This window comes from Heterodontus francisci, chromosome 2 (assembly GCF_036365525.1).
Source record: "Heterodontus francisci isolate sHetFra1 chromosome 2, sHetFra1.hap1, whole genome shotgun sequence".
NCBI lineage: Eukaryota > Metazoa > Chordata > Chondrichthyes > Heterodontiformes > Heterodontidae > Heterodontus > Heterodontus francisci.
The window spans coordinates 57,793,179-57,806,790 of NC_090372.1; the positions used below are offsets into that span (position 1 = coordinate 57,793,179).

General features: G+C 41.0%; 1 protein-coding gene across 4 annotated transcripts in view; it reads right to left on the reverse strand.

Moving 5' to 3' along the window:
• The window catches only part of LOC137384483 (triple functional domain protein), an 873,575-nt gene that overhangs the window by 229,646 nt on the left and 630,317 nt on the right, over positions 1–13,612 (reverse strand). For all 4 annotated transcript variants that reach the window (XM_068058645.1, XM_068058631.1, XM_068058625.1 and 1 more), the window contains one exon: positions 7,726–7,825. In XM_068058645.1, the coding sequence (XP_067914746.1) occupies positions 7,726–7,825 (100 nt within the window). The remainder of the gene's footprint in view (positions 1–7,725; positions 7,826–13,612) is intronic.

Genomic DNA, 13,612 nt, shown 5'->3' on the forward strand with positions numbered 1-13,612 from the left:
ACAATACAGCCCCTCCAGCCTGCTCCGCCATTTGATACGAATTGCTGATCTGCCTCAACTCCACTTTCCTGCTCGCTCCCAATATCCCTTGATTCCATGAGAAACCAAAAATCTGTCTATCTCAGCCTTTAGTATACTCAACAATGCAGCATCTACAAACCTCTGAGTAGAGAATTCCAAAGACTTATAACCATCTGAAGAAATTTCTCCCTTTCTCAGTCCTATATGATCGATCCCTTATCCTGCGACTGTGCCCATGTGTTCCAGATTCCCCAGTCACAGGAAACAATTTCTCAGTGTCTACCCTGTCAAGCCCCTTCAGATTCTTGTATGTTTCAATCAAAACACCTCGCATTATTCTAAACTCAAGAGAGTATAGGCCCAATTTACTAAGCCTCTCATTGAGCAACTGTCCCATCCGAGGAATCAATCCAATGAACCTTCACTGTACTGCCTCCAATGCAAGTATATCCTTCCTTAAATATGGAGACCAAAACTGTACACAGAATTCCAGATGTGGTCTCACCAAAGCCCTAGTACAATTGTAGCAAGACTTCCTTATTCTTGTACTCCAATCCCCTTGCAATAAAGGCCAACATGCCATTTGCCTTCTTAATTGCTTGCTGACTCTCTGTGTACCCTTGTACGAGTACACCCAAGTCTCTCTGAACATCAATATTTCGAAGTTTCACGCCTTTGAAAAAATATTCTGCTTTTCTGTTCTTACTACCAAAGTGAATAACCTCACACATCCCCACATTGCACTCCATCTGCCACCTTGCTGCCCACTCAGTCAACCTGTCTCTTTTTTTAGCCTTTTTGTTTTCCTCACAGCTTATTCAGACTTAGCTTTGTATCAGCAAACTCTCGATCTCTTTGTCAAACTCATTAATATAAACCGGGAATAGCTGAGGCCCCAGCACTGATCCTTGCAGCACTCCGCTAGTTACAGCCTGCCAATTTGAAAATGCCCCGTTTAGCCCTACTCTGTTTGCTGTCTGTTAACCAATCCTCTCTCCATGCTACACTCAACTCCATGCACCCTCATCTTGTGTATCAGCCTTTTGTGTGGCACCTTATCGAATGCCTTTTGGAAATCCAAGTATACTACATCTACCGGTTCCCCTTTATCTACCTTACTAGTTATTTCCTCAAAAAACTCGAATAAGTTTGTCAAACACTATTTCCCTTTCGTAAAACCATGTTGACTCTGTCTGATCATTCTATGATTTTTTAAGTGTGTTGTTAAGACTTCCTTAATAATTGATTCCAACATTTTCCTGATGATTGATATCATGCTGCCCGGCCTGTTGTCCCCAGTTTTCTCTCTCCCTCCTTTCTTGAATAGCAGTGTTATATTTGTTAACTGCCAATCTGCTGGGAGATGAGTTGAGAGCACTGATTGACACATGGCAGTATATTATTTTAGCTATTACTGAGACATGGCTGAAAGAAGGACAGGAGTGGCAGCTCAATGTTCCTGGTTACAGGGTTTTCAAATGCGATAGAGGCAGATAACAAAAATGGGTGGAGGGGGTCGCAATATTGATTAAAGAAATAATTATAGCTGTGAGGAGGGAAGATATGGTAGAGGAATCATCAAATGAGGTTGTACGGGTTGAACTGAAAGAAAAAAAAAGGGGCAATCACACTACTGGGAGTGTATTATAGACCCCAAAACAGGCAGAGGGACATAGAAGAATATATAGGCAAATCTCTGAGAAGTGCAAAAACAATAGGCCAGTAATACTGGGGGATTTCAACTACCCTAATATTAACTGGGATGGAATTAGTGTGAAAGGCAGAGGGAGCAGAATTCTTAAAATGCATTCAGGAGAACGGTTTTAATCAGTACGTAGCTAGCCCAACAAGAGCGGGCGATTCTGAACTTAATTTTAGGAAATGAAGCTGGGCAGGTGGAAGGGTATCAGTTGGGGAGTACTTTGGTGGAAGTGTTCATAATTCAGTTAGATTTAGGGTCATAGGATAGATACAGCAGGAATAAAAGTTCTCAATTGGGGAAAAGCTAATTTTACTAAGCGGAGATGTGATTTAGCTAAAGTGGACTGGAAACAGCTACTTAAGTGCTGATCAGTGCCATATCAGTGGGAGGTGTTCAAAGAAGAGATAGTGAAGGTTCAGTGCAAATATATTCCCTCAAGGAAAAAGGGTGGACTAACAAATCTGGAGTTCCCTGGATGTCAAGGGGCTTAAAGGAGAGGATAAAGAGAAAAAGGAAAGCTTATGACAGATACCAAGGGCTCAATTCTGCAGAAAATCTGGATGGGTATAAAAAGTTCAGGGGTGAAATTAAAAAGGAAATAAGGAAAGCAAAGAGAGGGCATGAAAAATATTGGCAAGTAAAATCAATGAAAACACAAACATTTTTATAAATACATAAAGAGCAAGAGGATAACTAAAGAAAGTGTACGGCCTATTAGGGGCCATAATGGCAACCTGTGCATGGAGGCGGCAGACGTTGGAATGGTTCTTTATGAATACTTTGTGAAATATTCAATGAAATATTCATAGTGACAGAGAGAGGATTGACATTTTTGAAAGTGGATAAATCCCCAGGCCAGGATGAAATAGCGGAGGCTCTGACTATCATTTTCCAATCCTCTTGGGTTACAGGTGTGGTGCCAGAGGACTGGAGGGCAGCTAACATTGCACCATTGTTTAAAAAGGGAGAAAGGGATAGACTGTGTAATTACAGGTCAGTCAACATAACCTCGGTGGTGGGGAAGTTACTGGAAAGAATTCTGAGGGACAGGATAAATCATCATTTAGAGAGATACAGATTAATCAAAGTCAGCATGGATCTGTGAAGAGAAGTTTGCGTCTGACTAACATGATTGAATTTTTTGAGGAGGTAACATGGAGAGTCGATGAGGGTAGTGCATTTGATGTAGTCTCTTTGTATTGTAGCAAGGCTTTTGATAAGGTCCCACATGGCAGATTGTAAGTGAAAGTCCCTAGGATCCAAGGTGAAGTGGCAAGATGGATGCAAAACTGGCTCAGAGGCAGGAAGCAAAGCGTGATGGTCGATGGATGTTTTTGTGACTGGAAGGCTGTTTCCAGTGTGGTTTCACAGGACTCTGTACTAGGTCCCTTGCTTTTTGTGGTATATATCAATTATTTGGACTTGAAAGCAGGGGGCTTGATTAAGAAGTTTGCAAACGATACAAAAATTGGCTATATGGTTAATAATGAAGAAGCTGTTGACTGAAGGTAGCTATCAATGGACTAGTCAGGTGGGTGGATAGTGGAAAAAGAAGTTCAATCTGAAGAAATGCAATGGAATGCATTTGGGGAAAGCTAACAAGGCAAGAGAATACACAATAAATGGTAGGATGCTGAGAAGTGTAGAGGAACAGAGGGGCCTTGGAGTCCATGCCCACAGATTCCTGAAGGTGGCTGGACAGGAAGGTATATGGGATACTTACCTTTATTAGCCAAGGTCCAGAATACAAGAGCTGGGAGGTTATTATGAAACTGTACAAAATACTAGTTAGGCCACAGCTGGAGTACTGTATGCAGTTCTGATCACCGCACTATAGGAGGGATGCACTCAGAGAGAACACAGAGGAGATTTACGAGGATGCTGCCTGGACTGGGGAATTTAAGTAATGAGGAAAGATCAGATAAGCTAGGGTTGTTTTCTTTACATCAGAGAAGGCTGAAGGGAGACCTAATTGAAGTGTATAAAATTATGAGGGGTCAAGATAGAGTGGATAGGAAGGCCCTATTCCCCTTGTTTGTTTGGATATGCATTTCAAGTGCCGTAACCTACAAGGCTACGGACCAAGAGCTGGAAGGTGGGATTGGGCTGAATGGCAAATTGTCAGCCAGTGCGGACACGATGGGCCAAATGGCCTTCTTCCATGCCATAAATTTCTATGATTCCTTAATTTACAAAGCACTCTGCTTGCCGATCACTCTGTGCTCCACATTATGTGTGGTGGCAAACACTGTCTACTTATATGGAGAGCTTATGACTCCCCTGAAGTTACAACTGCCAAGTAAGCTTCCTGATACAGTTATTAACATTGTATTATCACGCAACATTTTATGGCATATCTCGTTAAATGAGAAGGATCCCCCGAGCACCAGTGATTTAAATGGAACAGTGGGAAGAAAATAGCAGCTGAAACTAGACAAACAGAGATAAAAACTCAAGAGTTACGTCATAGTCAGCACTGCGTGAGGAATGGCTGAGCACGAGGAATTAGCGATAAATGCTTAAGTTATCATTCATCTAAGTATTAAGAGCATAGTAACCTTTAGGTAAACAAATAAACCTCAGAAGCTAAGTCGCCCAAGTAGATCCAATGAGTCAGAATGAACTAAGTGGAAGAAACCAAAGTTAAACGGATCCAATTTGCATTGAATAAGTAATTGCAGTATTGCAGTACATAAAGAATTGTTCTGAATGGCAGAGTAAGCTTCAAGGGTCAGGTAGCTGTACCAAGTAGAGATAACATAATGCCAGTAGAAAAAAGGGACATAACAAACAGTAGGTTAGAAACAGAATCTATATGGATTAAAACAGAAGAAGGGATCAATCACACTAATGGGGATACACTCCAGACCACCAAACAGTGGATAGGAGGTGGAGAAATAAATGTGCCGTCAAAGATATGCAAGATAAGGGCTCATGGAGTTGGGGGTAATATATTAGCATGGATAGAGGATTGGTTAACGGACAGGAAGCAGAGATTAGGGATAATTGGGGCATTTTCAAGTTGGTAGTCTGTAGCTAGTAGAATGGCACAAGGATCAGTGCTGGGGCCTAGAATATTTACAATCTATTTTAGTGAGTTAGACAAAGAGACCAAGAGTAATGTATCCAAGTATGCTGACAATATGATGTTAGATGGTAATGTAAGCCATGAAGAGGACACAAAGAGGCTGCACAATGATAAAGACAGGTTAAATGGGTGGGCAACAAGGTGGCAGATGATGTATAATGTGGGGAAGTGTGACGTTATGCACTTTGGTAGTAAGAAAAGCAGAATTTTCTTAAAAGGTGAAAAACTTCTAAAAGTTGATGTTCAAAGAGACTTGGGTGCACTCGTACAAGAAACACAAAGTTAGCATGCAGGTACAGCAAGCAATCAGGAAGGCAAATGGCTTATTGGCCCTTATTGCAAGGGGATTGGAGTCCAAGAATAAGGAAGTCTTGCTACAATTGTACAGGGCTTTGTTGAGACCACACTTGGAGCACTGTGAGAAGTTTTGGGGTCCATATCTAAGGAAGGATATACTTTCATTGGAGGCAGTACAGCAAACGTTCACTAGATTGGTTCCTGGGATGAGAGGGTTGCTCTATGATGAGAGGCTGAGTAAACTCTCTGGAGTTTAGAAGAATGAGGGGTGATCTCATTGAAACATACAAGATTCTGAAGGGAATTGACACGGTAGACACTGAGAGGTTGTTCCCACAGACTGGGGAATCTAGAACATGAGGATACAGTCTCAGGATAAGGGATTGATCATTTAGGACTGAGATGAGCAGAAATTTTTTCAGATAGTTGTAAATCTTTGGAATTGTCTACCCCAGAGGGTTGTGGATCCTCTCCAAAGGCTGAGATAGACAGATTTTTGGCTTCTCAGGGAATCAAGGAATATGGGGGTGGGTGGGAAAGTGAAGTTCAGGCACATCAGGCATGATTATACTGAATGGCAGAGTCGGCTTCAGGGGTCGTATGGTCTACTCCTCTTATTTCTTATGTTCTTAAATATGTGAAATGAGAAAAGGACTTAGAATAATAATCATAGGAGATTGTAACTAACCCCAAATAAACTGCTAAGAATAGGTACCAAATGGGAATTGAGCTTTTACAACGTATACAGAATTCCTTCATTACCCAAAATCTAAAGTGCCCAACAACAGAGGGAGCACTGCTGGATCTAGTAATGGGAAATGAACCAGAACAAATAAGAGAAGCAGTCATAGGGGAAAATGTAAGCACTAGCAATCACAACATAAGATTTACCATCAAAATTGAGAAAGACCTAAGTAAGACAAAGACCAAAGTAATAAATTGGAAAAAAGTTGATTTTAAGAGGATGAGAATGGAACTGGGAAAAGTAAACTAGAAACATTTACTGACAAAGAAATAGAACAGTAGTGGGAAACGTTATAAAATGGTGATCAAGAAAATCCAGGAGAACTATATCTCACTGAAAAGCAAGAACAAACTAACTCCATGTAAATCAGTGTCAACCCACCAACTGTGAGTCACCCAATGTTTAAATTACTGAAATTGACTTCAAAAAAATACAAAAAACTGTTTTCCAGTTTAATTGGGGTACAGTAGTCAGCTCCTTAGTAAATTAAAATGATGCAAAACCTTTTAAAACATATGTATTAGTGTCCAGCTTAATTTTTGGAGCTTTGTAGAATGCCTGCAAATGAGTACAATTAGCAGAGACTCCCAATGGTGATTAATTCACCTGGGGCCATGGCCTGCTTCCAGCGTGATTTTTTAAAAAACGAACACTAAAGGTCATGGAAACTCGATTTATGCTGAACAAAACTTGTGCTTAAAACTCCGCAGTCTTTTGCGCTGGAATCAGGGAAATTGCACTGAAAAAAACAGTGCAGTTGAGTGGAAACTCCAGGCCATATTATCAATTAGCTTTATCTCTGGCACTCAGCTTTTAGAAGTATTTCCAGTGGTGATTTCAGTTTACTGCATGCAAATTTCCTTCTTTGGAAGGTGGCTCTTGCTTAGTTTAGCTCTAAAAGTTGTAGTGTGACAACAGTTAAACCCTAATGTGAAGTGAAGCCCTTCAACTTTTGGAAGTTTGTCTGATCACATGAGAATCATAACAGAGCTTCATTATGTCCTCATCCAATGTCCAGATATAAGCATTCTTTGGTTTGGTTCACTGGATAAAGATCAGTATCCAGAACCATGATTTATTATTGCTTTCTCTAGCCAATTATGGTGTTTCAGCCACCATTCCATCTAACTCAACACAAATCAAAGATTGAACCTGGTACTTTCCTCATTCATATGGCTCAGCACCATACAGTATTCTTGTTGATCGTTTTCCAGCTGTTTTCTGAAGTACTTTGATGCTTCCAAAGCTTCACTGTCACTTTCAACTGAAACATTGTGAAATTGTGAGCCATAGAGGGCTTAAGGAAATAAGGTGCATGCTGAAATCGGAGGCCTGGCTTTCAACCATTTAAATATCCATACTTCTGGTTATAGGCCAGGAAAATGAATCTATACCCAGCCTTCTTTGTTTTCTTACAAGCAGTATTTTTCTCTGTGAATAACACTGAAGGTACAAGAATGTAATCAGCAAAAGCAACTTCTTTGGACTTGCAGCTTTTTAAGCACCAGCACAATAATCATAAATTACAATTTTTAATTAATTTTTTCTTGCTGCAAGCATATAACATGCTTCACCTTCCTCTTTGTAGCACATCAGTGTTTACGTTCACATAAACCTTTCAAGGTTTGTAGTGGCATTTTGACAGCAAAATAAAATATTACATAAGCTTAACACATCTTAGTTTCTGGTCACAAATTCATCGATGTGATGTTGGTGACCTCTAACCACAAAAGATTCATGAAAATCCTACCTATCGGTTGACAACTGCATTTTAATTGTGAACAGTACTGTTTCTGGAGTCAATTCATTGCAATGAAGTCAAACTGTGAAAGCTTAATGTCGCTTGGTTGAAAATTACAGAATGTCACCTACCTTGTCACTGTCCAGTGTGTTCTGTGAAGTCCGCGATGCAATGGAGATTGTGTCGGGCTGACTGCTTGCATCTCCCTGACTGTCTAGTTCTTCTCCATCCCTGAAATAAAATAAAATGTCTCATTGTCATTAGTACTTCAGATAAATGTTAACACAGATTGTAGTTCTTAATTGTGAAGATATCTTCCTGCTCAAGCAGATGTTAAAGATCCCATAGCACCATTTTGAGAACCAGCTACTACTCTTACACTGTGACCAACATTTATCCCTCAAACAGCTTATGTTTAGATAGAGCACCGTTAATGTGGTAGAACACCCCAAGGTGCTTCACAGGAGCATTATCAAACAAAATTTGACAGCGAGCCACATACGGAGATAATTAGGACAGAAGACCAAACGCTTGGCCGAAGAAGTAGGTTTTAAGGAGCATCTTAAGAGGAGGAAAGAGAGGCACAGAGATTTAGGGAGAGAATTGCAGAGCTTAGGGTGCAGGCAGCGGAAAGCACAGCTGCCAAAGGTGCAGTAATTAAAATTGGGGATACACAAGAGGTCAGACTTGGAGGAATGCACAGATCTCAGGGGGTTATATGGCTGGAGGAGTTTATAGGGGTGAGGCCATGGAACGATTTGTAAAAAAGGATCAGAATTTTAAAACTGAAGCACTGATGGACCAGAAGTCAATATAGGTCAGTGAGCACAGGTGCAAGTTAGTATATGGGCGGCAGAGTTTTGGATGAACTAAAGTTTATGGAAGGCGGAAAATCAGAAGCTGGCTAGGAGAATGCTGAAATAGTTAAGTCCAGAGGTAACAAAGGTATGGATGAGGGTTTGAGCAACAGATGAGCTGAGGATCCAGCACAGTCAGGCAATGTTACGGAAGCGGACGTTGGTGGTCTTGGTGATGGCGTGGATAGGTAATCGGAAGGTCATCTCAGAGTCAAATATGACACCACGATTGCAAACTTTTGTATGATTGCTTTAAGAGTGATGTCCCCTTAAGAACTCAGTATGCTAATGAGCTATGTACCAGGATGTAGTCATGTGACTAGAAGCCATAGTCACTCTGCACTGGAAACAAAGTTCTGTATATAGTTTGCTCTGTAATGTATATACTAGTTTAACTGTTAATAAATCCTCTACAGATCTTCAAGGAACTGGAATCCAGGTATCTCATAGTGTTGCTTAAGATTACACAAAGAAACTCATGACACAAACAGTCTAGTTCAGCCTCACCAAGACCAACAGAAACAGAATAACTAGTCATTTAACTCATTGCCATTTGTGAAACATTGCTGCGCACAATTTCACTGCCGCATTTGCCTTCAAAACAATAACTACAATTTAAAAACAATGAATTAGTTATAAAGCACTATGGGATGCCCTGAGGGCATTAAAGATGCTACATATCCCCAGTCATATCTCTCCCAACACGACAGCTCCTGAGTGGAAACAGAAAGTGCTGGAAATACTCAGCAAGTCTGGCAGCATCTGCGGACAGAGAAACAGAGTTAACATTTTGAGTTGGATATGAATCTTCTTCAGAACCGAAGGAAGGTAGAAGGATGGGTTTTATGCTGTTGAAAGGGGGGGGGGGGGGGGGAGGGGGAGGAAGAACAAAAGGGAAGGTCTGTGATAGGGTAGAGGGTGGGAGATATTAAATGACAAAGATCTCATGGAACAAAAGGCAAAGGAAGTGGAAATAGTTGTAGTACCATACAACCATATGAATTAGGAGCAGAAGTAGGCCATTCGGCCCCTCAAACTATTCAATAAGATCATGGCTGATCTGTTTCTGACTTGAATTTCACACTCCCATCTACCGCCGATAATCTTTGATTCCCTTGCCTAACAAGAATCTGCCTTCTGTCCAACCTTTCCTCATAAGACAACCCGCTTTTTCCTGGTATCAATCTAGTAAACCTCCTCTGAATCGCCTCCAATGTCTTTACATCCTTCTTTAAATAAGGAGACCAAAACTGCACACAGTATTCGAGATGTGGTCTCACCAATGCCCTGTATAACTGACGCATTTGTCCAGATAGAGTTTTAATGGCAGAATAATGAACAGTTCAGCTGGAAAGCAAAAACATGAAAAACAAGTTTGAGATTGGCACATGGTTTAAAAAAAAAACATAATAAAAATGGGGGTCATGGTCTGAAATTGTTGAACTCAATGTTGAGTCCAGAAGGCTGTAAAGTGCCTAATCGGAAGATGAAGTTCTGTTCCTCAAGCTTGTGTTGAACTTCACTGGAACACTGCAGAAGGCAAAGGACGTGACAGCAAAGTGATGAATTAAAATGGCAAGTAACCTGAAGCTCAGGGTCATGCTTGCGGACTGAGTGGAGGCGTTCTGCGAAGCGGTCTGCATTTGGCACCCCCAGTGTAGAGGAGACGGCATTATGAGCAGCACTGTTCAATATTCGGCTATTAACACTCTCTCTGGACAAATGCTTTGTCTTTTACTACATCTATTATCACTCCCTTTGCCTTTTATTCCATGACATCCTTATCATTTAATCTCTCGCCTTATACTCTATCACAAACCTTTCCTTTCGTTCTCCTCCCGCCCCCACCGCCAACCCCTGCTTTCAACGAGATAAAACCAATCACATTTCTATTATCCTTCAGTTCTGAATAAGTCATATCCGACTTGAAACGTTAACCCTGTTTCTCTCCGCACAAATGCTGCCAGACCTGCTGAGTATTTCCAGCACTTTCTGTTTTTATTTCAGATTTCCAGCAACCGCGGTATTTTGCTTTTATCTCCAAAAGTGAATTCTCTTCTTGCTCCTGCATAGTTACAAGCAGGAGTTTTACAAGCATCTATCCTCAGCCTCTTCCTGTTTCTCATCTTCAGACAGCCCCTCAGTGCAGTCAAAACGTCAGCTTCCAAATGCTCACACCACCCAGCCGACCACTGCATTACTAGCCTCAATTTCCCTTGTGCTGTCAGATTGTCTGCCTGCCTGACATGAAATCAAGGATGAGAAAATTTCCTCCAACTTGAATATTAGGACAACCCTTTGGCCCCACCATAATATTCACTCCCTTGCTGCTTATTCTACTCCCTCTATGGTTACTCATTCAGGTCAAATTAGGCTGTGCAACACCAAGGCACCTTTCAGGATCCAGAATGAATTTTTGAACCACCAACCTATCCATCACAAAGGTTGCCTACATCCACATCTGTGTCCTGAATGCCTTCCACCTTAAACCACTGCTAACAAAATCCTTATCCATGGTTTTTGCCACATCCAGATTTAATTCCCCTACATTCTCCTTGCCCTCTTTCCAACCTCCTTCGTTCATAAACTGCAATTTATGTAAAACTGAGTCAGCTGTATCCTATCCCATATGAAGGTTCATGTGCCCATCACCACTACCCATGCTGATCTATACTGGTTCCCTGTACCCCAATGCATTGAGTTTCAAATCTTTGCTCTCATCTTCAAACCGTTTTACCGGGCTATGTCTCACCCTAACTCCAACTTGGCCTTTGCTGCATACCCATTCCCTTACCATTGTTGGGGGGCGCCATGGGCCACCTTCACCTTACTCTCTGGAGCTCCCTCCCCAAAACCCTACAATTCTCTTCTGTTCCACCTACGTTGAAAACCCTTGTTGTGATCCATATTTTCAAACAAGCATCAGTCACCTCTTCTCATCATGGCTCAGTGTACATTCCTTTTTTATTTTTCCCCTCTATAAAGTGCCTTGGAACAATTTTCTACATTAAAGCTACTATACAAATACAAGTTGTTGAAGAATAGTATATTCTGACAATTCCCAAAAATCAAGATATTTTCCTTTTAAAGAAGTTAAAAATATTTTATATTCATGCCATTTTCTAAAGAAAAAAACCTGACCGATAACTGTACAAGAAATAAGGACGATTTTTTGTTTACCTGTGCAGAGGAAATGAACTGAAATGTGATAAAGCTGGACTCTCTGGCTATTTGGCAACATAATTATTCACTGCTACTTTATCCACTCACAAGTCAGGCCACTATATTTGAGGTTTGAATAATTGCTCACATTGTATGGCACACAGAAACCTAATTTTCATACACCTGCTTTAGTTCTGCTTCTTCTGTCAAAAAAGTAAAAACAAATATTCCTGCAAGAAATATCATGTCAATATGTAATGAGGCAAATTAAATTTAGAAACAATGGGCCAGAGTGGATTGAAATGGAGTAATATCAGTGATTGAATGATCTACTCTAGAACGAGAAGCTAAATGCAAGAGGTTTAGGACAGAGAGTAAGAGCAACCTTTCAACACAAAGGATTTAAGGAGTTAGGAGCTAAATTAAAAAGCAGGACCTCAAAGGTAGTAATCTCAGAATTACTTCCTGTGCCTTGTGTTAGTGGGTATAGGAACAGGAGAATAGACCAGATGAATGCGTGGCTGGAGAAATGGTGCAGGTGGCAGGAATTTAGATTCCTGGGACATTGGGACCGGTTCTGGGGAAGGTGGGATCTGTACAAGACGAGTTACACCCAGGCAGGACCGGAACCGATGTCCTCGCAGGGGCATTTACTAGTGCTGTTGGGGAGGATTTAAACGAGAATGGCAGGGGGATGGGAACCTGAGCGGGGAGACTGAGGAGGAGGAAACAAGGATAGAAACGAAAGACAGGAAACAAAAAGGCAAAAGTGGAAGGCATAGAAATCAAGGGCAAGAAACAAATAGGGCCATAGTGCGAAATAATGCTAAGATGACTAAGAAAAGTTAAAAAGACGAGTCTAAAGGCATTGTATCTCAATGTGTGGAGTATTCGCAATAAGGTAGGTGAATTAACTGCGCAAATAGATGTAAATGGATACGATATAGTTGCGATTACGGAGACATGACTGCAGGGTGACCAAAGATGGGAACCGAACATCCAACGGTATTCAATATTTAGGAAGGATAGGCAAAAAGGGAAAGCAGGAGGAATAGTGTTGTTAGTAAAAGAGAAAATCAATACAACAGTGAGGAAGGATACTAGCTCAGAGAATACTGATGTGGAATCTGTACGGGTGGAGCTAAGAAACATCAAGGGGCAGAAAACGTTGGTGGGGATTGTATATAGACCTCCAAACAGCAGTGATGTAGAGGATGGCATTAAACAGGAAATTAGAGACGCATGCAATAAGGGTGCAACTATAATTATGGGTGACCTTAATCTACATATAGATTGGGCAAACCAAATTAGCAATAATACTGTAGAGGAGGAATTCCTGGAGTGCGTTCGTGATGGTTTTTTTGGACCAATTCATTGAGGAACCAACTAGAGAACATCCTAGACCAGGTATTGTGTAATGAGAAAGGATTAGTTAACGATCTTGTTGTGCGGGGTCCCTTCAGAAGAGCGACCATAATGTTCTAGAATTCTTCATTAAGATGGAGAGTGAGCAAATCTGAGGACTGGGAGCAGTTCAGAATTCAGCAAAGGAGGACAAACAGATTGATTAAAAAGGGGAAAATACAGTATGAGAGTAAGCTTCCAGAGAACATAAAAACTGACTGTAAAAGCTTCTATAGATATGTGAAGAGAAAAAGATTAGTGAAGACAAATGTGGGTCCCTTACAGTCAGAAATAGGGGAATATATAATGGGGAACAAGGAAATGACAGACCAATTAAATACTTGCTTTGGTTCTGTCTTCACAAAGGAGGACACAAATTACCTCGCAGAAATGTTGGGGAACATAGGGTCTAGTGAGAAGGAGGAACTATATGAAATCAGTATTAGTAGGGAAATGGTGTTAGGGAAATTGATGGGACTGAAGGCCAATAAATCCCCAGGGTCTAATAATCTGCATCCTAGAGTAATTAAGTGGCCCTAGAAATAGTAGATGCATTGCTGGTCATTTTCCAAAATTCTACAGACTCTAGAACAGT